The sequence below is a fragment of the Neomonachus schauinslandi genome, chromosome 6, assembly GCF_002201575.2.
Source record: "Neomonachus schauinslandi chromosome 6, ASM220157v2, whole genome shotgun sequence".
NCBI lineage: Eukaryota > Metazoa > Chordata > Mammalia > Carnivora > Phocidae > Neomonachus > Neomonachus schauinslandi.
The window spans coordinates 5,941,236-5,967,538 of record NC_058408.1 but is presented as its reverse complement, the minus strand read 5'-3'; the positions used below and the strand labels follow the sequence as shown (position 1 = coordinate 5,967,538).

Genomic DNA, 26,303 nt, shown 5'->3' with positions numbered 1-26,303 from the left:
AGGCTCCGCACTACAAAGCAGCCTCGGCTACGAAAACCCCTCTGGAGAGGGCGGAGGCCCCGGCGGGAGAAGCATCTAGTGTCGAGAGCCAGCCACGGGGCCGGTCTGGAAGCAGAGTTTGGAATCAGTGTCGTCAATGGTGCACGCTCTGTGGGGGCAACGTGGGGCTTTGTTTTTGCCTCACAGACCTCCAAGTCTCACTCCCCGGCTCTCCTAGAAATTCTGCTTAACTTACCAAATTCCGCTTAAATACCCTGTTATTTGACACTAAAGAAGACTGATTGATAAAAGCGGCTAAAGGTTAAAAAAATAAAAAGCTCTATTATATTATGAGCTTACCTAAGGCAGGGGTCTACCTATAATTTTCGTATTAAATAGTATCTCAGCTCATAAAACGATATCTAACATTTAGTAGGTTCTTAATAAAGATGGAATCGAATTGGCTGTTTACAAAGGTAGTACTTATTAAGTACGTGCTGAATGAGGCTCTGTGGAGTAAGAGAGGGAAGACAGCACTAACAGGGCAGCGCGTTTGCTAGAATGTGTGAGAACAGCACGATGAACTGAACTGAACTCAGCAGAGGGGGCAGGAGATTTTTCATGTTCATAGCCTAGTCCTTCTAATGGAACTTACCAGCTATCTTCGTCTGACTGCAGGCCGGTTTTCCTGGGAAAACACATGGCCACGTCTATACAAATGTTGACAGTAAATTCATTAGTGAGAAGACAGACTTTAATTTTCCTACTAAGTGATATGTTTTACTTTGAAAGTGGAACTCATCTATTGGTCTGGGAAGGCTAGTTCAGGGAAATGACTAACATTTATTTACTGGGAAATGTGGGGAGAAAAAAAGAGGTACGTTTAAGTACCACGGAAAAAGCAACCAAACTCTGAAATCAATGCTTGCTATATGTGGACAGAATGAATTCATAAAACAGTGCTTTAATGAGGTAAATTTATGATGTCAAGGAAGCTAGAGCTTATAGACTCCCAGTTTGTTTCTTTAAGATAGGAAAAAAATCTTTTTGGTTTATCATGGAAAGTCCAGGGAACTAGTGGGTGAGCATGTCTATCTTATAAGAATATAAATATGGCATCTTTTTGTCCACCAGCATCCAAAATATGTGCTTAATATTAAAATACTGAGAGATGACCAGAACATAAACACAGTAGCTGTTACTCTGAAGTTATGGCAACATAAACTGGTATTTAATTCTACTGTCTTGACTTCATCACAAATGTGCTTCGGGGAAGGGCTGAAGACACGTTAGGAGCTAGTGCTGGGGCCGCAGAAAGCGGACCGTGAAGGTCTCCTCGGACAGTTCAGTCACAGCTCCCTCAATCTCCTCACCACTTCAGCTGTGAAACGGATACAATTATGTCATGGAGACTTGGTGATGACCACCTGCAATTATCTATGTTAAAGAACCCCAAAATATGCTTCATATACATGGCGGGTGCTCACAAAAAGAGGAACTAAACCTGAATTTGCAACTTAAAACTATTTAGGAATATAGGCAATGGGTGATTAAAAAGCGTTTTGTTTGGGGGGAAAAAAAACAAACCTCCAAAATATTTTAAACTCTGATATATACTGAGTGAATCTTGTAAATGCCTAATTTTCTTTATTTCTACTCTCTCATTCGGACAGCGTAGCTCGTATTTACATACTGTTTTTACTCATAATTTTGTACCATAATTTTTTACATTATTTAACCCTGGATATTTATCACTTTAAAATGGGGAAATTATATAAGTATCTGTCAATTAGGGTGGTCCCTGCTTCGGAAAACTGTAAGGTATATGGCACTGCTAATTATTTTGTGTTCTCAAAGGTATTATAATTTAGTGCAAAAGTCATACAGTAATCAGTGATGGAGTGAGGGGGTCTTCTCACAAAAGGCAGAAATGTCTTCTAAGATACGCCTCACCTTTCCCCACATCAAATACTAGGTCATTCTGCTTTAAATATAAAAAATGGTTTTATGTTTTTAAAGAATGTCCTTGGTGGTATAAAAAAACATTACCTTTCAGGTGGCTCAGTTGGTTAAGTGTCTGACTCTTGATTTTGGCTCAGGGTCATGAGATCGAGCCCCACGTCGAGCTGGTTGTGGAGCCTGCTTAAGATTCTCTCTCCCTCTCCTCCTCCCCCGCTCCTCTCTAAAAACCAAACCAAACCAAACAAAAAAACATCACCTTTCACATTTAACTCAAGCGCTCTGCCTGGGGACGTAAAGATCTGGCTTCAGGTCACAGCTCCACCAGCAGTCTGCCTCCCCCAACCTGTTTTCTTACCCGTACGTAACGTGAGGCTGTGTTAGACTGTCCCTAAGTTCTCTTCCAGCTCTGAGATTCTCTCTGATCTACGAATGTCCTGTTTCCCAGTAAGATTAGCTCTCTGAAGACATAAATCACATCCCAGAGCCCCTCGGAAAGCCGCACATGACTTAGCAGGGTGCCATGTGACAGATACTTGCAAACCTGAGCCACGACTGCATTACCCTATAAAACAAACAGGGAACCGGGTTATCAAAGCTCAGAAAATGGAGCAATGATTGCAAACTAGCCATTATTTAACATTTATAATGGGGTCTTAGTGATCTTACTTTTCAGTCAAGCAAATGCTCCAGGCAGTAAGAAGCTGGGAGAAATGATTAATAGGACAGTTTCTCTGTGAAGTAGTCTGTCCTTCTGTCTCCATAAACCACCACAGTGTTCCCGACTTTTAGACGTGCTCTTGGTACACTGCGACAGGCAGCATGGCAAGCAGCCTCTGAGATGCCCCCCGACCCCCACCCCCCGGTACTCACACCCTCGTGGAGTCCCCCCTACAACATCCCAGGTGCAGTCTGTGCAGTTTACAGCACGCGGGGGAGGTGACGGCATGTCACTTCTGCAATTAGGTGTAAAAGCCTGGCTTCCGTCTGGTGAGTTCTCTCACTTGCTCACTTTCTTGCCCTCATGGATCGGTTGCTCTGGGGGAAGTAACAGGAAGGGGCCCTCAGGTGAGGAGCTGAAGCCTGCTGCCAACAGTGCGTGAGCCTGAGAACAGATCCTTCGGCCCCAGTCAAATCCTCAGCTCCACCCACAGCCTGGTTACAACCTCATGAGAGACTTGGGGCCGGACCCACCCCGCTAAGCTCCCACATCCCTGAGCCCCAGAAACTGAAGTAATCAATGTTTGTTCAAACTGCTATTTCTCGACTAGATGATTATAACTTTGTCTTTGTAAAAAGTATCACCCCCTCTAATCCATCCTTGCCATCAGGGAAATATTTGAAACATGATTCTACTTGTGCCTCTCCTCTGCCCAAAATCTTTTAGCAGCTCCCTATTACTCACAGGGTAAAATCACAACTCCGCATCATGTCCTACAGGCCTTCGTGAACTGGCCTCTGCTGGCCTCTCTGGCTTCCTCTGCACCTCAAGGCACTTTTAATCCCCCAAGTAGGCTAACTAGTTTTCTTGTTCTGATATCCCTATTATACTGTTCCCTCTGCCCAGAATGTTCACACGCTTGGCCAATCACATGAATCCTTCAGGATTCAGTTCAAAGATCACTCTGTGTGTGTGGATTTATTTAACTGATTACATTTTTCTCTTGGATACAAACGACAGTGCCTAGCTTGCAGAGAGGCTTTTATACATTTAATTCAATCCAACACATCTTGTTGAGCACCTACTGTGTGTCAGGCACTTATATTTTTCTAAGGCACTAGGAATAACAAAAGATATTAAACAAACAGGGTCCCTACCCTTAAAGAGCCTACAGTTCAGCAGGTTAGACAATAAGCTACTGATTATAAATAATATGAATGTTACAAAAATAAGGGAGTTCAGAGTATTCTGGGCAGTGGAGGGGGGAGAGGGGTACCTAACCTATTCTATGAGCTTAGGAAAGCTTTCCCTGAACATTTGAGTAAGGGATTTAAGAAAGACTTTATTAGGAAGATGTTAAATCAGGATAAAAACAGTCCAAAAATCAAAATCAGGAAGCAAAATGGAAGAGACATGGTTTGGTAATGATATACGTGAAAGGAACCATGGACTAGAATTGACAAAAGGCACACTGTAGGTTGGAACTGGAAAAAACACTTTGATGTCATCACTCAAAATACACTGCATAAAATTTGGAGATACTCCATTATGCTCCATACTCATAGCCCTCCATAAGAGGTGGAAAAACCAGAACCCATCCAGAAGAGAGTGACCACAGAATGGAGGCCACAAGAAGAACAGCTTCTGAAAACTGGAAGGCCGTGGTGTATGAAGGCTCAGAGGATATATACAGAGTACAAGCAGCTAGAGGTCTGTCATGTGGAAGAAAGATTATATTTATACATAATCCTGTGAGTTTATAGGTAGAATGAGGAAGAGACCAAAAAAGGAACAATTTACAAATTGCCAGAGCTATTTAAAGCAGGCAGCCTTCATCCGCGGAGGGGACTGTAGCTAAAGTGGTTGGCCAGGGCACCTGGGCGGCTCAGTTGGTTAAACATCCGCCTTTGGCTCACGTCATGATCTCCAGGTCCTGGGATCAAGCCCGGCATCGGGCTCCCTGCTCAGTAGGGAGTCTGCTAATCTCTCTCTCTCCCTTTGCCCCTTCCCACTGCTCGTTCTCTCTTTCTCTCAAATAAATAAATAAAATCTTAAAAAAAAAAATAAAGCGGTTGGCCACTGAGTGAAGTGTGGCAGAAGGAAACTCTGCCACTAGCAGGGAGTTAGCGTGGATGAGTGTACCAAAGCCTCTGAGCCCTGATATTTTATGGCTGGACAACATGAATATTAGTGAGTCTTTCTCTGTCCCAATCTATAGTATAGTCATACCAAGTGGATCACATTTCCCACAAGGTTCTGTCCTGTATAGAAGGTAGAACGAAAACAAAGACATGGGCTTTGGATATCCTCATAGAGGCTAACTGTATGGTCTTCCTAACAACCCCGCTCCTAGCAACAAACTATTTTACAGTTCACATTTGTCTCATTATTAATCTAAATCTTATGTTTAAGGCATGCGATTATTTCTGTAAAATCTGTAATAAAGATGGAAGAAACTATGGATATTTGGTTAAGTTCAAAGGCATTTCTTGCCTAATGTACTCAAGATTCCCAAAGCAAAAGCTCTAACCATCTGTATCCATATTTTCAACTGCAACATTCTAGATTCAGAAAAATACAGATTTCTGAGAACTCTTTCACCTTTACTTGTGAAAACCCAAGAAGAGGAGCAGTCTCCAAGGCGAACAGAATCATAGCGTCCTTGACACGGACGTCCCTGAGATGACGCTGCCCTATCAGCTGTTCTCAGCTGTGTCTTAAGTAACAAAAAAATCACCAGCAAGTCCTGAAAGAACCATGTAGCGCTCCACAGAAAGTTAGGATCCCTACTGTTTCCAGCTGGTATCATTGTAGAAGAGAAAACAGAGGAGCTGAGCCTGTGCTTGTCAAGTAGTTCTTCAGAGAAACAGAAACTCGAGATTACGTGAAATGGTTCAATCTTCTGACTCACTACAAGGTCCCTGATTTTCCAGTACAAAGATAAATCCATTCTGAGGAGCTTAATATGTGTCAAATAAAGAAATAATTCAGATTTTGAACAGTTAGTAGGAACCTCAAACCAACTCTGTTGGCTTAAACAGATTCTGATCTCTAGTTTTTATTAGTCGAAAGCTAAACCATCTGTTTGAGTAGAAACAGATTTTTGCCACAAGGGAGAAAGAGTGAAAGTGATCTCACTGAGAGCTGACGGGACCCGGAAGGTCTTTTAGGTGTAGCGGGCTCGGCAACTGGCTCCTCGGGGCGAGGAAGCACTAATATCCTGGAAGATGCAGCGCAACCTGATCCGAAGTAAACCTCTGGAGGCTCATGAAAGTTCCCACAGATTCAACAGTTTATTAGTAAATCAAATACTAAAAAAGACAAACTACTCCTGAAAAAAATGGACCTGTGCAACCGCCGATAAATCCTCAAAGCAGTATCACTCAACAAGTGCTAAGTCTTCAGGTACAGAAAGGCAGATCCACCATTAATCTCATCTCTTCCATTTCAAAATCCTATCTTCAGACTTACTTTGCAGAAGTGGGTTCAGAAGAGGCCACGCCAAGTGGGGCTAACCGAACAGTCTGGGAGGAGCCAAGAATGGTTACCCTGACGACTTCGCCCAGAGGAAACGAGGGTGGCAAGAAACAACTCTGGCAAGTACAGCTACTTTACCATTGTGCAATCAGCTTCTACTCCCTCCTTCAGTTACCAGGTGCAATAGATTTTCCGTTTGAAATTTCTCTGGACAGTTTTCCTTTCTCTCCATTCCAGGCCTTTCACAACCTCACCCCATAATTGGTGCAATGCATCCTAGCTCATCTTCCCTAACTTTTGTTCACTGACAGACCTCAGCTGGATTAACGGTCTCTTAACAGAGCTTTCAGAGTGTAATTTTTATGCTGGAGAGCTTAAAGTCACTGCCTTAACTCGTTAATGACCTACATCATATAGCTGCATCCCATGCAGCAAACACCATTTCTCATCCTCTTCAACTCGAGTCCCCTCCTCACTGTCTCCTCCCAGACACTTTACTCAGTCCCAGCTCAGCGCATGACGGAATGCCACAGCAAGCAGCTGCTGCTGATCCGCCCACCCAGTACCCATTCCTTCCGTACTGAGCCAAGTCTGTATTTTTTTCAGATCACAGTGTGCCTAGTAAAAACACTGTATTTCTGAGCCTCCCTTGAAGCTAGGCATATGCATGGGACACAGTTTCTATGTCCCATGAGACATCACCAGCAAAAGTCTGCCAGAAATTTCTGGACAATGTTTGCCTCCCTGACAGATGCCAGGCCTTCGTCCATTTTTTCTGTCTGAAATACAGATATGAGGGCTTGAGCTGCAGCAGCCACTCTGAGAACATCTGAGGAAGGCCAAGAGAACTGCAGCAACCTTAGTCCTAGCAGCTTATGTTGTTGAGCAAACACCAGCACCTAGATTGGTTCATTGCTGTGGACTCGTCAATATATAAGAAAAAATGGAACAGACCTATAATCACTAAGGAAACTGAAGCAGTCATCAAAAATCTCCCAACAAACAAAAGCCCAGGGCCAGATGGCTTCCAGGGGAATTCTACCAAACATTTAAGGAAGAATTAATACCTATTCTTCTGAAACTTCACAGAGATGGAAGGAAAACTTCCAAACTCGTTTTATGAGGCCACCATTACCTTGATCCCAAAAGCAGACGAAGACCCCATCAAAAAGGAGAATTACAGACCAATATCCTTGATGAACATGAATGCAAAAATTCTCACCAAAATACTAGCCAATAGGATCCACTGTACATTAAAAGGATTATTCACCACGACCAAGTGGGATTTATCCCTGGGCTGCAAGGTTGGTTCAACATCCGCAAATCAATCAACGTGATACAATACATTAACAAAGAAAGAACAAGAATCATATGATCCTCTCAATAGATGCAGAAAAAGCATTTGACAAAGTACAGCATCCTTTCTTTTTTTTTTTTTTTTTTAATTTATTTATCTGAGAGAGAGAATGGGAGACAGAGAGCATGAGAGGGGGGAGGGTCAGAGGGAGAAGTAGACTCCCTGCCGAGCAGGGAGCCCGATGCGGGACTCGATCCCGGGACTCCAGGATCATGACCCGAGCTGAAGGCAGTTGCTTAACCAACTGAGCCACCCAGGTGCCCCTACAGCACCCTTTCTTGATCAAAACTCTTCAGAGTATAGGGATAGAGGGTACATACCTCAATATCATAAAAGCCATCTATGAAAAACCCACAGTGAATATCATTCTCAATGGGGAAAAACTGAGAGCTTTCCCCCTAAGGTCAGGAACACAGCAGGGATGTCCACTATCACCACTGCTATTCAACATAGTATTAGAAGTCCTAGCCACAGCAATCAGACAACAAAAAGAAATCAAAGGCATCCAAATCGGCAAAGAAGAAGTCAAACTCTCACTCTTTGCAGATGATAAGATACTTTATGTGTAAAACACAAAAGACTCCACTCCAAAACTGCTAGAACTCATACAGGAATTTAGTCAAGTGGCAGGATATAAAATCAATGCACAGAAATCAGTGGCATTTCTATACACCAATAAGACAGAAGAAGGAGAAATTAAGGAGTCGATCCCATTTACAATTGCACCCAAAACATAAGATACCTAGGAATAAATCTAACCAAAGAGGCAAAGGATCTGTACTCAGAAAACTATAAAATACTCATGAAAGAAATTGAGGAAGACACAAAGAAATGGAAAAATGTTCCATGCTCATGGAGTGGAAGAACAAATATTGTGAAGATGTCAATGCTACCTAGAGCAATCTACACATTCAATGCAATTCCCATCAAAATACCATCCACTTTTTTCAAAGAAATGGAACAAATAATCCTAAAATTTGTATGGAACCAGAAAAGACCCCGAATAGCCAGAGGAATGTTGAAAAAGAAAAGCAAAGCTGGCGGCATCACAATTCCGGACGTCCAGCTCTATTACAAAGCTGTCATCATCAAGACAGTATGGTACTGGCACAAAAACAGACACATAGATCAATGCAACAGAAGACAGAGCCCAGAAATGGACCCTCAACTCTATGGTCAACTAATCTTCAGCAAAGCAGGAAAGAACATCCAATGGAAAAAAGACAGTCTCTTCAACAAATGGTGTTGGGAAAATTGGACAGCCACATGCAGAAGAATGAAACTGGACCATTTCCTTACACCACACACAAAAATAGACTCAAAATGGATCAAAGACCTAAATGTGAGACAGGAGTCCATCAAAATCCTAAAGGAGAACACAGGCAGCAACCTCTTCGACCTCAGCCACAGAAACTTCTTCCTAGAAACATCACCAAAGGCAAGGGAAGCAAGGGCAAAAATGAACTATTGGGACTTCATCAAGATAAAAAGCTTTTGCACAGCAAAAGAAACAGTAAACAAACCAAAAGACAACCGATAGAATGGGAGAAGATATTTGCAAATGACATACCAGATAAAGGGCTAGTATCCAAAATCTATAAAGAGCTTCTTAAACTCAACACCCAAAGAACAAATGATCCAATCAAGAAATGGGCAGAAGACAGGAACAGACATTTTTCCAAAGAAGACATCCAAATGGCCAACAGACACATGAAAAAGTGCTCAACATCGCTCAGCATCAGGGAAATCCAAATCAAAACTTCAATGAGATACCACCTCACAGCAGTCAGAATGGCTAAAATTAACAAGTCAGGAAACGACAGATGTTGGCGGGGATGTCAAGAAAGGGGAACCCTCCTACACTGTTGGTGGGAATGCAAGCTGGTGCAGCCACTCTGGAAAACAGTATGGAGGTTCCTCAAAAAGTTGAAAATAGAGCTACCGTACGATCCAGCAATTGCACTACTGGGTATTTACCCCAAAGATACAAATGTAGGGATCCGAAGGGCTACGTGCACCCCGATGTTTATAGCAGCAATGTCCACAATAGCCAAACTGTGGAAAGAGCCAAGATGTCCATTGACAGATGAATGGATAAAAAGATGTGGTATATATATACAATGGAATATTATGCAGCCATCAAAAGGAATGAGATCTTGCCATTTGCAACGACGTGGATAGAACTGGAGGGTGTTATGCTGAGCGAAATAAGTCAATCAGAGAAAGACATGTATCATATGACCTCACTGATATGAGGAATTCTTAATCTCAGGAAACAAACTAGGGGTTGCTGGAGTGGTGGGGGGTGGGAGGGATGGGGTGGCTGGGTGATAGACATTGGGGAGGGTATGTGCTATGGTGAATGCTGTGAATTGTGCAAGACTGTTGAATCACAGATCTGTACCTCTGAAACAAATAATACAATATATGTTAAAAAAAAAAAGATAGCAGGAGGGGAAGAAAGAAGGGGGGAAATCAGAGGGGGAAATGAACCATGAGAGACGATGGACTCTGAAAAGAAACTGAGGGTTCTAGCGGGGAAGAGGGTGGGAGGATGGGTTAGCCTGGTGATGGGTATTAAAGAGGGTACATTCTGCATGGAGCACCAGGTGTTATACACAAACAATGAATCATGGAACACTACATCAAAAACTAGTGATGTGATGTATGGTGATAAACATAACAAAAAAATTTTTTTAAATAAAAAAATATATATAAGAAAAAATGAATCCAATTTATTTAAGACAATGTTTAGTTAAGGTTTTTCTGTTACTTGTAGCTAAATGCAATCCTTACATTAAAAAATATCCTCCTCCTTATCCTCCTCTAAGTTTCCTTTACAGTGCAGTTCAAGTTTTGCCTCCCAAGGTACCAAGATCCTAGTATCTACCATAGTCTTCAAATTTTTGATCCGATGTCAGAGGCATTATGATTTATAACTACCCAGTACTTAATTGATTTCTCTTAAAAACTTAATCAGCATGTTGTTTCCGGTTTAGAACTGATCTAAATCATCACTGTTGGTCTAGGTCCAGCTGGTGATTTAACATCACTAGAGAAGGTAAGCTAAAAAGGGATCTAAGGAATTGAGCCAAATTTTACCCACACTGTAAAGATAATGTCATATTCTGCCTCGCACAGGTGACTGTCTTCTCACAAGAAAACAGCCAGTTCAACACAGGGGATCAACATGAAGACCCAGGTCTTCATGAAGATACTATTTATCACAGCTAGTATGGTCAATGTTAACACTCCCCATTATACCTGCTAGCCAGACATAATTCATAGATCTGTGGATATATACTGAAAGAAAAAATCTTTCTTTTTTGTGACTAGTGTCATTTTTCTCCTTTTGTCAGTAGAAATTCTCAGTGTGGAAATTGTACTACTACTTTCGTAGTGAGTCAAAAGTGAAATATTTAATTATATGTTTTTCAAATATTTAAAACATGGTTGGAAGAGAAGATTCAACTCACTCAACTGTCTAGACACAACTACAGAACACTGAAATGGAAGAAATACAAGGTTGTAAATATATTTTAAGAAAGTAGATAACCTGCAGGCCTTTAAGAAAAAGAGAATTTATAAGATTAGGCACAATTCTCTTACAGACAACCAGCCTGCTTGTGCAGAACATGTCTAAAACAGGACAGTTTCCAAATTTCCAAAATTCCATTTTCTTTGGGATCACAGTTTTATGAAACTAGTGATCATCAAAAGCAGTTGTATCAAATTCTCTTATTATTAAAACCAACACATTTGGTGAGTTGGTTTGCTTCCTGCCCTCCTATTACATCCTCTTCAACTAAAAAGATGTTTCATTGCTAGTAAGTTCTTCTAGATTTTTACATGGAAATGACCTTGAGATTAAATATAAATACAGTGTCGCCTTCTAGTCATTTGTTCATCTACTTGAACCCTTACCAAGGACAGGGTAGAATTAGAATAGTTTTTTCTTTACTACTCAGGTACCACACTAACTTAGGTACATGATACACAGAGAGAAGGGGAACAGTAGAACCAAATCAAAGTGTTGGTCAGATTGAGCATCTGCTAATGGCTGTGTTCATTCCCTGGGAAAGACATCTACAACGTAGCTACCATTAAAAATAAATCTCTTCTACGGTCTACTTTGTTGAATTACTTATGAAGAAAGAAAGGAAATGAGCAGTTTTACCACAACATAAGTGGAAATAATTTAAAAGCAGGAAATGTTGACTTATAGTACAAGGAAAACTTCCAGAATCCTTTTTTTATAAATAGCAATAGCCTCTAATGTATCATCCACTGCTCTGCCAACCATCTGCAATCATTTTTTAAAAGTTTTTTTTAAAGCATACCAGCATTTCATTTTATTTCAATAATCTTCAGTGTGAAGACTTCTTCAAAGATGGACTTTCTTACAGCTTCACTAACCTGTTTTCAACTGTCACATGAGACAAAGGATATCAAGTATCAAAGAGAATGCAAAATGAAATAAATTACAAAAATTAAATTGGCATAGAAAAGATAGAATGATGTAACTAGCATTTTCTTTTCTTTCTTTTTTTTTTTTTTAAATTTATTTATTTGAGACAGAGAGAATGAGAGAGAGAGAGCACATGAGAGGGGGGAGGGTCAGAGGCAGAAGCAGGCTCCCTGCCGAGCAGGGAGCCCGACGCGGGACTCGACCCAGGGACTCCAGGATCATGACCTGAGCCGAAGGCAGTCGCTTAACCAACTGAGCCACCCAGGCGCCCCGTAACTAGCATTTTCTAAATGGCATTAATTTCACACCCAAATCCTGTTCTCTTCAGTTTTGTTTTTTTTTTTTTAAGATTTTATTTTTGAGAGAGAGAGAGAGTGTACAACCAGGGGAAGCAGCAGGCAGAGGGAGAGGGAGAAGCAGGCTCCCCCCTCAGCAGGGAGCCCCATGCGGGGCTCGATCCCAGGACCCTGGGATCATGACCTGAGCCGAAGGCAGACACTTAACCATCTGAGCCACCCAGGCACCCCCCTTTAGCTACTTCTTGTATAGACTTTTTTCCATAGCTCAAAACCACAAAGTAGAGTCATTATGCGTTATAATTTAAGATCAGATATTGACTTGGGAATCTAATTTACTTTGCCAAAATTGGAAAATCAAATTCCTCTTCCCAAATATCCCTATCCAGGGAACTACAGAAACCAACTGCTCAATAAAAATTTGACTTTGTCTTCCACCACCCTCTCCAAAATCCTACAGGCACCACTAAAGTCAGAGAGAGGGATCAAACCCACAACTCATGTTCCTTTCCAAGGTACATGTAACTTTTCAACTCAGAAATGGCAGAAAATATATTTTATTCAACTTTCTTAAATTCTTACCCTGCTCAGGATGAAAAACTTCTATGTTAGAGATATCCTCACAACATCTCTGCCCTTGCAAGAAACAGGTGCCCAAACGTTGGTAAGTGATAGAGTACTGCCTGTCAAATTCATGTAACCCAATAAGCCAAAGAAATCCATCTCTGGAACTTGGGAGAGTTCTATACTTCAATTTTTTTGCATGTGCTTTCTTTTGTAGAACAATTGTTGAAAAGGAGGTTAATAGTTTCAATTCACTCTTTACAATGAATTCCAAATCTCAACCAATATGGTAGAGAGGTAACTAGTAAACAAATTAATTTATATTTGGAAAGATTAGACTAAACTGTACTTGCCAACGGTTTTTAATCATATGAAGAATTAAAATAGTAAAATCTTTCAAGTGACCACAAAGCACTGACCAAATAACATTTACCTCACTTATTCAGCCATTCAACAAACCTGAGTCCATCAAATTCAAAACATAGGAATTGCATTGTATTATGCCGCTCTCAAACGAATGTGCACAGCCTTACAATAAGGAATAAAGTGGTATAAAAATCTATCTTAAATTCTGGAATCCCAAATATTTTTGACACTCACACATCTGTCTTTAATACTGAAATAACAATATAATAATTAATCAGAACATACTTTATATACTTCCTGAAATCCTGGCTGTGTTATGCAGTGGATGTATAAAACAGTACCAATTACTCTGCTGGGCTTTAACGTCTACCAGAGTGCCGCATCCTGCGATTTTCCTACACTAGACACTTCTCTAGGTGCTGGGTTGTAAGCGGCAAACATAATGTAGGAAACCAGTTTCCTGTCCTCACAGAGGAGGAGAAGCTGGCTAAGCTGAGCAAGAAGGAGACAAACGTGGAAAATGAGACAAGCCACAGTATCAGGAAAGCCTACAAGATGAAGTGTTTCAAAAGAAGGGTATGTCAAAAATATACTTCAGGGGAATGGCTGCAAAGGGGTACGAGGAGACTTTCTGAAGTAATGAAAACATCTGTATCATGATTGAATGGTAGGTTCATAACTGTATACATTTGTCAAAACCCATTAAACGGTACACATAAAATTGTTGATTTTTACTGTGTATTATGTTATACCTCAGTGACTCTGGTTTCTAAGAAGTGTGTATGTCAGGAAAGACAATTTTTTAGAAGGCAAGAGTTCTAAGATGAAAGGATACTAAAGAGGTGTGCCAAGTGGGTGTAACGTATGGTCTTTGACTCGATTCTGTATCCCTCCCCACAAAAAGCTATAAAGAGCATTTTAGGGGCAAATTGGAAATGTGAATATGGACTATATATTAAACTGTAAAGTATCAATGCTAAGCTTTTTTTTTTTTTTTTAAGTGTGGTCATTTTCTTGTGCTTATGTAGGAGAATACCCCTTTTGTAGCAGATGCATATTCAGGTACTTGGGGGTAAAATAAGAATGTCTGCAATCTAGTCTCACAAGGCTCAGAAGAAGGAACATATGAGTGTGGAGGAGAGACCAGGGGATAAGCAGATGAAGGCAGCGAGTACAAGGCACTCTTTTCAAGAGTGTTTCCCTGAAGGACAGCGGAGAAATAGGACGTGGCGTTAACAGTCTCCCCACACCAAAGGTAGTACGAAGACGTTCTGTATGTTGAACCGGTAGAGAAGAGGCTGATGGCGCAGGATAGAAAGGGTATCAGTGTAGAAGCAAAGTCTCTGAAACCGTGAGAGGGGCTGGGACACAGGGTCCAAAAGGAAGGAATCACCTTAGGTGATGTGGATGATGATGGTGACAAAGGGGCACGAGTGTCCACGCTGAAAATGGCCAGGCACTATTTAAAGCATTTTTACTCATTTAATTCTCACATCAACTATAAAATAAAGGTATTACTAGTATCTCCTTTTACAGATGAGGAAGCTGAGGTACAGAAAAACTAAATAACTTGCCCAGTGACACGTATCTAATAAATAGCAAATTGAGCTTTTAGAACCCAACGGAAGAGACTTTTCTCCCAGCACAACAGGGCGGGCAGGGTCTGTGCGCGGCAGAAGGAGCTGCGCTTCCGGCAGCGGAAGATGACGTAGCTCTGACATGAGTACATCTGTTTTCTCAGCGTGGCATTCGGTGAGTTCATCAGCTGAGGGGGTGGGCGGAGGGGATGTTGGGGATTTGAGAAGAGAGGTGAGAAATTCTTGCTTCAGACAGAAGGCAAGTGAAATTACTAGCAATGACTGGCAGTACTGAATGCCCCTCTGGAATTAGTAGTCATAAATTTGCAGTCAATCTACTTGTCCTGACTAGATGGTATTTTCCGGCAATTTTCAGCTGCTTGAGAGCAGGCATAAAGAGGACAGCTGGGTTTAACTAGGGAGGGATTTTTACAGACAAGTGAGACCCAAGAAAAAAAGAAGCCAGGGAGTAACTAAGGGGGGATGCAAGAGAGTGGTGAAAGTATGAGGGGGTGGAATCTCGGCTAGATAAGGAGGAATATATGACCATTATGAATGTGATCCATACACATTCATATGTATGAAAAAGTGGTGGGGTCGGAGGCCTGGAGATTGTGAGGTCAGAGGGTAGTTGGGAGTGTGGGTTTACAGTAAGAGATAAGTAGGAGTGGGATGCTTGGAGAGGGTATTTCAAGAGCAGTGCCATTATTGATGATGAGGAGATCCAGAGTATGACCATGTGGATGGGAGGCTGAGGGGTACAGAATAAAAGACAACAGGATTGGGGCGCCTGGATGGCTCAGCCGGTTGAGTGTCCAACTCTTTATTTTGGCTCAGTTCATGACCTTAGGGTCCTGAGACTGAGCCCCGAATCTGGCTCCCCACTCAGCAGGGAGTCTGTTTCTCCCTCTGCCCTTCCCCCTGCTTGTGCACGTGCTCTCTCTCTCAAATAAATAATCTTAAAAAAAAAAAAAAGGAAAAAAAGACAATGGGATCAAAAGAGGCCAGGGTGCTGGATGAATCCTCTGTGAATGCTGAAGTTACACAGAGAGATAGAAAAAGCAGTGGTGGAGAGTCATCAGTGAAGGTGGGACAGAAGACAGTGACAAACCAGAGTAAGGGGAGTAAAGCCCGACATGATATACTTTAAGATGTTGAGGGGGGCTGAAGGGGAAAGATGGCGAGATCATTTGGAAGTTGCAGTGGGGAGCAAGGATATACCCCCACCTGTAGGCTCAGAGGGATATAAAGTGAGGAGGCAAAATCAGATTCTAACCCTCAGAGCAAGAAGGTGGAGGGACCGTTCAGAAAGAGACTAAGGATACAGCACAACACTTGGCACGTGGTAGATATTCAACCAGTATTTCTTGCATTTGAATCTTAACTTTCGAATAGTTTACTATACCCTAAAAAGGAAAAAACTAAATTTATTTATAAAGAAATCAAAACCAGATTAAAAAGGAAATGATCTTCTAATGATTGTATTTTTCAAATCCACGAAAGGCTCATTTTCAAAAATTAGTCCCCTGGCCAAGATCAACAGAGTCAAACAGCATCATATTGTTTTTGGCTTAGTAAATATGGAAAATTCACTGTCATAAAATAAAACCAGGCATTCTCTTGCATAAGAATTCAATATCAGAACAAAATTAAGTGAATTCTGTCTTGTTGAAGCTTAGATAATAGCCTTTCTGAGCATAAGCTGACCAGAACTTAAATCTATTATGGTTCAAGCAGAGAAACCCAGGTCCCTATGAAATAAGAATGGTATTTCCTAAACATATTCTTTGGAGTGTAATACAGTACACTTTGGAATATACCGTCCTTCCTGAAGTAGTAGTAGGACCGCTCCGTGAAAGCTTTGGAGGTATGCCCTTACTGAAGAAAGATAAGTTCTTCTCAATGTTACAGTTTTTGCTTTTTTTAAATTTGTTCTAAATGTCTTTGTAAGACTAAGAAAATGTCATAATTCTTTTATGCTTTAGCAAAACAAATGTTTTATTTTCTATCTTTATTATAAAGCTGCCTCGGGGCGCCTGGGTGGCTCAGTCGGTTGAGTGTCTGATTTTTTATTTTGGCTCAGGTCATGATCTCAGGGTCATGAGATTGAGCCCCACATAGGGCTCTGTGCTCAGTGGGGAGGTCTGCTTGAGATTCTCTCTCTCTCTCTCGCCCTCTGCCCCTCCCCCTGCACATGTATGCACACACACACACTCTCTCTAAAATAAATAAATAAATCTTAAAAAAATAAAACAAGCTGCTTCCTAAGCATTTCTTTTTTTCTTTTTTTAAGAGAGGGAGGGTGGGGAGGGGCGGAGGGAGATGGAGAGAGAGAATCTTAAGCAGGCTCCACACTAGGCGGGGCTCAATCTTACAAACCTGAGATCATGACCTCCTAAGCATTTTTTTTTTCTCTTAAGATTTTATTTATTTATTTAATTTTAGAGACAGAACTTGAACAGGAGTGGGGCAAAGGGAGAGAATCTCAAGCAGACTCTACACTAAGCATGGAGGCCAATGTGGAGCTCGACCCCATGATCTCAGGAGATCATGACCTGAGCCGAAACCAAGAGCCAGCCGCTCAACTGACTGAGCCACACACGTGCCCCTAGGACCTCTAAGCATTTCTAATAAGCAGTCTGCACACAGCTCAGTGAAATTCTATAGTCCTCTATGGTCTTAAAATGTACAATGAATATCTAATACTTTTTCTCTAAGACTAAATTTTACTGGGATTTATCTAGAATCCCAGGTTTTTGTTTTTGCTTTTAACAGTTATATTTGGTTGTTTAACTATGATCATCAATCAGAATGTGGACTGGTTCAACTGCAGGTTAGTCCAAAAGGCTCTTCACCTTTCGGCTTATTCGTAAACTATGAGGTTCTTACTACTAGATAAAAAGTGTACTAGTAGTTTCATTATACAAGATAAATGAATTCGGAAGGACAGCCAATCCTCCTAGTGTCTTTAGGGCCTAATATGAGGTGTCCGAGAAAGCAGTCCGTCAGCAACAGACGCTGTGCTCATTTACAGCACACAGCACACAGCTTGCACTGGGAGTAAGAGCTTCTCGTTTCCATGAAGAGCCCAGCTGGAGGTAATCTCTCCTTTACCAAATTTCTTTAGTACTTTGTATATTCCTTATGGGACCTTCTCTTTGGAGTACAGTGATTCCTGGGCTTATTTTTCTTTCTTGATTATAAGCAAGATGCCTTAACATCTTTAGATGGTCTCAAGGTATTACAGCATTATTTGTAATTTATGTAATACCCAGCACTAGTAGGAGAACAAAATGGAATAGTGACACTATCAATACCAAATTCATCAGTATTACGGACTAAATAGCTTGTGATGTTTGGTCTGGGAATCATGTCACTATTTACATAATACAGGTAACTGCTTTGAGTTCCCAAAACCCAACTTTTTTTTTTTTAAGATTTTTTATTTATTTATTTGACAGAGAGAGAGAGAGAGAGAGAGAGAGAGATCACAAGTAGGCAGATAGGCAGAGGGAGAAGCAGGCTCCCTGCTGAGCACAGAGCCCGATGTGGGGCTTGATCCCAGGACCCTGGGATCATGACCTGAGCCAAAGGCAGATGCTTAACCATCTGAGCCACCCAGGCGTCCCCCCAAAACCCAACTTACAAATTCACTCTCAGAACCCAGCAGGGAATTCTTACACTGTATGTATAACCAGAAAGGCTACAGTAAGTCTGTAGAGCAGTCAAGATGCTAACCTTTCCGATTTTGTAAATAAGAGAATGAATTTTTTCTCTTAAAAATACAGTAATTTTAAAAGTAACTTTAAATTAAATCTTTTAATTTTTTAAAGTTATTTTTAAAGAGAGTATAGGAATTTAAAAATAATCTTTTGTGAAAAAAGTGGAAAAATGTTTCAGAATTAATGCATGGATATATATCTGACCAACCAAACATTTTAAATGGCTTTTGGTTAATCCAGAGAATACTGATTAAGCAAAGCAAACTTACGTTGTTCGTAAACCCAAATTTCTACTTACCATTTATGTTTATCGCTGGTAATACTATTGACATCTTTGGTCTTGAGGTCTTGTTGTGGGTCGTGGCCGGTAGCAGCAGGTGATCCTAAGAATAACAAACAACAACCTGTTATAACAACTGGCTTAGTCTTATAATAGGCCCAAGTCAGAGTTTCTAAGATGCCAACATTTCATTGGGATCATAAACAAAAATGACATCTTTTATTTTAACTTGGCTTAGAGGTAATTAACTACAAATCATCTTACGATTTACTGAGTGTCTATTATTACCAGGTGCTACGTAGTATTCTTGGAATACTCCTCGGTTCTGATAACATACATGTTGCGGTGTACTTTAAAGGGTACTAGCCAAAGAGTCCGAACAGAAGGATTGTAATTCTAGATCTGCCCCCAACAGCTGTATGATCTGGGTCTGTTTCCAACCCTGTAAAATGAGGAGGCTAGACTAGATAATATCACAAGATACTGAAATTATCCAATACAGTCATTTTAATTTTTTTTTTTTTTTTTTTTAAAGAGGAGGAACATTTCTGCCCTCCTCCCAATTCTGATCCCAAATTACTGGTATATAAAATAGACATTCTGTTTGCAGTTTGCAGTCAGGCCAGAGCCTGGATCTTTGTCTGCTTAGCCGCCTCTTCTCCCTTTGAAGCAACCACAGCATTAGATTTTTTTTGGTAAGCAATAAGTACATACTAAAGATGTATAGTTCTTGCCTTTAAAAAGCATATACTTCAATGGAAGAATTAAAAAATTATAAATGCACGTCTAGCATAATTATAAAGTTCCAAACGTAACAATGCCAACATTTGATAATCTATCAATGACCCGTGGCATCTGAGGTTTCTGGTTTCCAACCACACAAATACTAAAAGTAAGATGAGCCAAGAGGAGTCTGGCTTCAAAAAAAAGGGGAGTATGTGTGTTTTGGAAGAGGTATGTATGACTGTAGGTATTCCAAAGCGGATTATAAACGACTTATGACTTTGTTATGAACTACTGTTTAAACATCAATAACTCCTTTTTCCTAGCAAAAACAGAGGAACTGTCACAGCAAAAAGAAAAAAGAAAGAAAACAACATACATTAGTGTTTCCACTTAAGGGAGCACAGTTAAATTGAGATAGAACTGAACCTGATATTAACCCCCCTCGCTTCATCACTCATTCAGCAAACTTGCTATAGGGAAGGACTCATTACAAGTAGGATTTAACACAGCTGAAGGTAATAAATTCAATGCAACTCAGTTCAAAGGTCAATGTGATTATGAAATGCAATTATCAGCAAAGTGAAGAAAAAATCTAGAATGCAATAAACAAATTGAAATGAATATACATCAACAGAACTGAATAGAAAACATTTCCAGTAACTGCTTGTCCTTTGTTTAACTCAAGGCAGCATTTCTGTGAGAACAGATTTTTTTATCTTTAAAGTTGGGGGAAAGATGAGTGAAGTTGTTCTGTTAGAATTCCAGCACTGCAGCACGGGAGATTTTTTTTTTAAGTGCATTGTTAGACACAAAGATCACACATTTCTCAGTAAGATAACATAATATAGCCAAGAAAAAATAAAATTTGCTGATCTTCATGCCATGAAAATTATAAATAGCTTAATTCCTATAATTAAAATACTGCTTCAGGGTCCCCAAAATTGAATGAGAAAACAAACCAACAAACTTGCAAGCCCCAAATTAAAGCTACTGTAAAAATAAACACACTTAGATTCCATTGGTCATGGGTTAAGGTCAGCCTCAGACTTAAATCCGAGTTTCCTGCTAAGGTCTAGATGCCATACTAAACATTGTTTTCAAGCATGATTTTCTGAACATAATGTCTTCTACTTTCTTTCTTCATTAATTTCAGACAGTTACTTTTGCAGGAGAAAGCCAAAAAACACATTATTATTTATGAAAAAGAAGAATCACATCTTGAATGCATAAAAATTATTACAGTTAACCAGCCTTACCTCTAATTATTAAAGTTTGCAAACTGTGAAGGGTGGGGGGCAGAGAGGAGACCTAGAATTTAAGGTGCTTGTTTGGGGTGCCTGGGTGGCTCGGTAGGTTGTGTCTGCCTTCGGCTCAGGTCACGATCCTGGTATTGAGTCCCGAATCGGGCTTCCCGCTCAGTGTGGAGTCTGCTCCTCCCTCTACCCCTCCCCCGCTGCTCGTGCTTGCTCGTTCTCACATAAATAAATAAATAAATAAATCTTTAAAGTGCTTGTTTAGGGGTGCCTGGGTGGCTCAGTCATTAAGCGTCTGCCTTCGGCTCAGCTCATGATCTCAGGATCCTGGGATCGAGCCGCACATCAGGCTCCCTGCTCTGCCGGAAGCCTGCTTCTCCCTCACCCACTCCCCCTGCTTATGTTCCCTCTCTCGCTGTGTCTCTCTCTGTCAAATAAATAAATAAAATCTTTAAAGTGCTTGTTTACCACAGAACTGCAGGGAATCAAAGCCGGTATACTAAAAATTCTAATAGTGCTTATCTTATATTAAAAAAAAATTTTATTCACACAAACATCTGGGAGAGTATAGTTGATTCATTTAACATTTACTTCAAATTAAATGCTCCTTGCAGTAACAGTGAATTCTGAATCACTTTTTTCTCCCCGACTGTGTTCATCTCACTCTTTAGCATATCATTAAATTCTATTAGTGATGTTTTCAGAAACAAAGGAGTTTTATTTTGGCACTGTTGCTGAAATCTATGTCACCAATTTTAGGATATCTCCAAATGCACTCCTGAAAAGCCTCTACAGGACTGAAATACCATGGGATATCTTCAGGGAGGAAACTTTGTGGACAGACACTATCATCAACACATTGTTATTTTTATTCCCAGAAGAAGTCAGAGAAACACTGGTGGGAAAACACCAAAACATTTCACTGTGAGAATAAAACAGTTTTCCCCAGTGTTACGCAATATTGTGCATGAGAAAATCTGCCATTTTCATACAATTCTCCTAATTCTTTTCCAAGCACTTTGTTAGAAGAAAACCAAAATATTAGTGCATAATGCAGCATCCAAAATTATGTCTCTTCTCTTTTTAAGAGGGCTAAAGCATTGGAGACTAACCTGTCAAAAGAACAGGACCACATTTTGCTCAGCTGAAGGTTGAAATGGTAATTCACACTAAAATTAAGGTCCTACTAGGTGTTGTCTAATGTTAATTCTATATATCCGTGTAGAGTGGAAACTGACCTCCAACTTAAACTGCTGAGTTTAAATGACTCTTCCCACTCCCCTCTAAAACTTACTGATACCCACAGCACAAGTGAACATTCATGACTATTTTTGGGTTTTTTCCCCCCAAAAGTACTTCTGCTAATTGTATTTGTTAGGGTAATTGGGGGCGCCTGGGTGGCGCAGTCGGCTAAGCATCCAACCCTTGGTTTCGGCTCAGGTAGTGATCTCAGGCTCATGAAACTGAGCCCCACGATGGGCTCCAAGCTCAGTGCAGAGTCCGCTTGAGATTCTCTCTCCCTCTCTCTCTGCCCTCCTGCTCATGCTCTCTCCCAAATAAATAAATCTTTAAAAAAATATTAGGGAAATTGATAAAAAAATGTGTGAAAAGGAGATTTAATAAAAGTGAATAGTTTAAAAAATTCACTCATTCCAAGACAACCATAAAAGACTGAGAAAAAAATCATACCAGTCTGCATTCAGATTGCTTAAAAAAATATCTTTAAATTCTTAATCTAATTTAGAGTAAGAGTAACTGATACTGGAAATTATGGTTGATGCATTGTGAGTGTAGTTTGTATTGAAAGGCAACATGGAATTCTTCCAGATCTGGACTCAAAGAAAAGGTGTTGGCGCTACATCAAAACTTGGCAAGCAAGTCCACATTTATATAATTAAATGAAATAAATTTAAAATATACATATTATTTTGATGACCTCCTGCTTTAACCAATTTTGTTAATTCACAGATTTTCCAGTAGTCCCTATTATACTAGGTAAGACAGTTTCTCTTGTATTAGGAAACTCTGACCTAAGCTTGGGGCCCCATATCTTTGATAGAAAGGAATGTATTTAATATCTAATGATGTTTCCTGGGGAATGAGGGAAACAGTCTGCAACAGGCTGCACTCTGACAATGAGCAACTTTTATTTGGATCAACATGGGCCTCTATTCGTCAAATTTTGCATGTCAGGCCCATACTAACAACAATGACTTCTTAACATTTCATATTTGGTCCATATCCACTGGATTCCAGAGACGGGCTTGGTTTTTCAATATAAAACCGTTAAAACCAGATCAAAAATAAAAAGCATCTATCCTCATTTCAAAAATAGCTTTGCATTAATTTTTTTCTAATCTATGTTCCTATCCTGGGGAGCTCTCGTTTTTTATCTCACCAAGTCTCCGGCAAGCTACCGAACTAAGTGAAGAGCATATCAAAGCTTGGAAATAGGAGAGCCAAAGCAGCAATGAGAATCAGGCCTTCCACAGCTCTTTATCAAAGTCAAACATTCTGAATTTATGTTGTTTTCTAAGAGCCGTATTAATTGCTGATCAAATGTGTCCAACATGAAAGCAACCGAAAAGCAAAGATAATTAAGAAATTTGAAACCATTAAAATACACAGATACACACAGTGACATATCCTAAAAAAAAAAATGTAAAGAAAAAAATTAGAGGTAGTAAAACTAAGTAGAATGTAATCATTTTAAAAGTCTATTAAAATGTCTATGATGTAGGGCTTCCCATTATAGTAAAAACATAAGCTAAGTACATTACTCACCCCCAAACTAGAAATAGTTAATATAAATAGCTAATATGAATGCAGTATTTGTGCCACCAACGTATGCAATAAGACTACAGACCAATAAAAGGAAATGTAAAGCTTGCATCAGCACCATTAATACGCATGTCAGCCAGAGGAAGAATAAATCAAAACTATTAGTGCACCACAGATGGCCCAAGAGTGAGCCAAGGTTTACATTTCACAGGAGGAAAATTCTGACACTATGCTCAAACCTGATAAATGCTGCCAAGGTCACCAGAGGAAAGATTAGCTTGAAATCCTAATAAGTACAACCTCATTTTGCTTTAAGATATGGTTCTCATATCAAACTCTGTGGGAGTCTCCAAACCTGCCCAACGGACTGTGACCTCCCCTTTTATGCACACAAAAATGTATAAGGTTGGACCATATAAAACTGTCATTTTTTTGTGGGTCAAATATCAGTAATTTCATAAAGTTCAACCTAATAGTTACTATATATGCCTCTCTTTTTTAAAAATAATTTTTTTAAAATTAAACTTTACACCAAACATGGGGCTCGAACTCACAACCCCTAAATCAAGAGTTGCATGCTCCACTGACTGAGCTAGCCAGGTACCCTGATCTGCATCTCTCTCTCTAAGATTTTATTTATTTGTTTGAGAAAGAGAGAGCACACACGCAAGTGGGAGGAGGAGCAGAGGGAGAGGCAGACTCCCTGCTGAGAGGGGAGCCAGCAGACTAATCCCAGGACCCTGAGATCATGACCTGAGTCAGTCCCTTAACCTACCAAACCACCCAGGCACCCCCTGCTTCTCTTTTTTAAAAGTAGAATTAATTTAGGGTGTCTTGGTCAACATGCTTTCTTGTAAATACTTTCCCAAGGATACGACAGTAGCTTCCAAATCATTCTCTCTTTTTTTATAAAGATTTTGTTTATTTATTTATTTGACAGAGAGAGAGACACAGCGAGAGAGGGAACAGAAGCAGGGGGAGTGGGAGACGGAGAAGCAGCTCCCCGCAGAGCAGGGAGCCCGATGCGGGGCTCGATCCCAGGACACTGGGATCATGACCTGAGCCGAAGGCAGACGCTTAACGACTGAGCCACCCAGGTGCCCCTCATTCTTCTCTCTTAATGAGAGCTTGCAGGGAAAGTGTTTCCAAACCAGGTCAGGACTGTTTTCCCTAGAGAAAGCTCTTCGACAAAATGCTGGTTATATGCTTTGAACAGGGATCAGCCAGCAAGTCTTTGAGCCTGTACTTCATATTACTCCATTCAATAACTCTAAGCTAATCAAGTTCCAAACTTTGTCAGCTCTAATACAGAGTTTTTCAAAAGCTGGACAGTGTGTGACTTAGGGAAATAAATTAGGACCCCTGAAACTCGTTCTCAATCATCATTTGCTGAGTGCCAACAGTGTGGCAATCCAAAAAAATGTCTTAAGGAAAAAGATCAAACACTAAATGCATGAAGAGTTTAACCATAGGAGTTTGTCAGACATAATGTTTACAAGATGTTTCGTTTTACAAAATTCACTTTACTCAGGACTACTGGTAGGAAGTGAATTTCCTGAGGCCTGAATTGCATCCTACAGATGGGCTACCAGTGGGGAGGGAGAAGGTGAGTCTACAGCAAACTGAGCCAACGAGTTTTCTGAGAAAAGAGATTATTAGGAAGCACTTCAAAGAAGTTGTTAAATACAGATATCTAAGAAAATTATTTTACTTTTTGTTGTAAAAAATGGGTAAAATGCTAGGTTGAGACAAAAATTAATTTTTTGAAGTTCTAGGCAGAAACTACAAAAATGGTATAAACTTGTGTAACAGTCTCAAATGATGTGTGTGTGTGTGTGTGTGTGTGTGTGTGTGTGTGTGTAACTACCAGAGCAGCAGGGGAAGGGAATGCACGGAGATCTAGAGGATTCCTTCATATCAATGATGCTACAACTTTTTGGAGGGAGAGGAGAAGCAGAATCCTACTTACTTTATATTCCTAAAGTTATCTTTCCTGCATGATTCTGTGTCTGGATATTCCTCCAGTCTCCACTAAAGATATCAATCTTCTCTCCAAAGTAATTTTGATCTTGGTTTCACACAAACAAACAGGAAGGACTATAAAATATCCCTAAAGTACATTTTAGGAAAGACTGGTCTTGACAAGGCAAACAACCAAGTGGGAAAAAACAATTCCCTTAAAGTTTCTTTTAAAGCTCTTATAAATTTAATGATAATCTGCAATAATCTGATAATCTGCAATAATCTGATTTTTCTACTTAGTGGACAAATTTTCTCTTGAGATCTTGGGTTAGCAAGATAGCCCAAAACTGGACACCTGGTCCACACTGGAAGCTGAGCTTTAGTTTTATTGCTAGCTACAATCCTCATTAAGGATGGAGGTATGCTATTGTATAGACTTGTTCCAAAGAGTTCAGAAGAGTTCTCTCTTCATATCACAAAAGGTATACTTTCCAGAACCTAGTATGTTCTCTGCATTCTCAGCTTCCATTCAGTTTTAACGTGAATGTTTGATGTATGATGTACTTGTGGGGAAGGAAGGAAAATTCTGTTTTCACTGTTTGGTCAAGTATTGTTTAAGAAAGGATTTCAACTGCTCAAAAGGCACACTAAGGGATCACAGTACTAATTTTAAGTTCTGTAATAATTAGGTTCCCTTCAGAAAGTATTTAATCTTACGGCCAAAGGAAACCAGGATCAGAACTGAACATATTGACAGTAGTAGGTCCTTCTGAAACAGAAGTTCTTAACAAAGGGTCCATATCAGAATCATCTACAGGACTTCCTAATGTAAACACCCAGGTTCTCCACCCCCTAAAACCATTCTGAGAAGGTAA

At 40.2% G+C, this 26,303-nt stretch overlaps 1 protein-coding gene across 1 annotated transcript in view; it reads right to left on the bottom strand.

Annotated features, from left to right (window-relative positions):
• Positions 1–26,303, bottom strand: part of ATF6 (activating transcription factor 6) — a 231,444-nt gene that overhangs the window by 52,902 nt on the left and 152,239 nt on the right. The window contains exon 16 of the mRNA XM_044916028.1: positions 18,725–18,809. Within this exon, the coding sequence (XP_044771963.1) occupies positions 18,725–18,809 (85 nt within the window). The remainder of the gene's footprint in view (positions 1–18,724; positions 18,810–26,303) is intronic.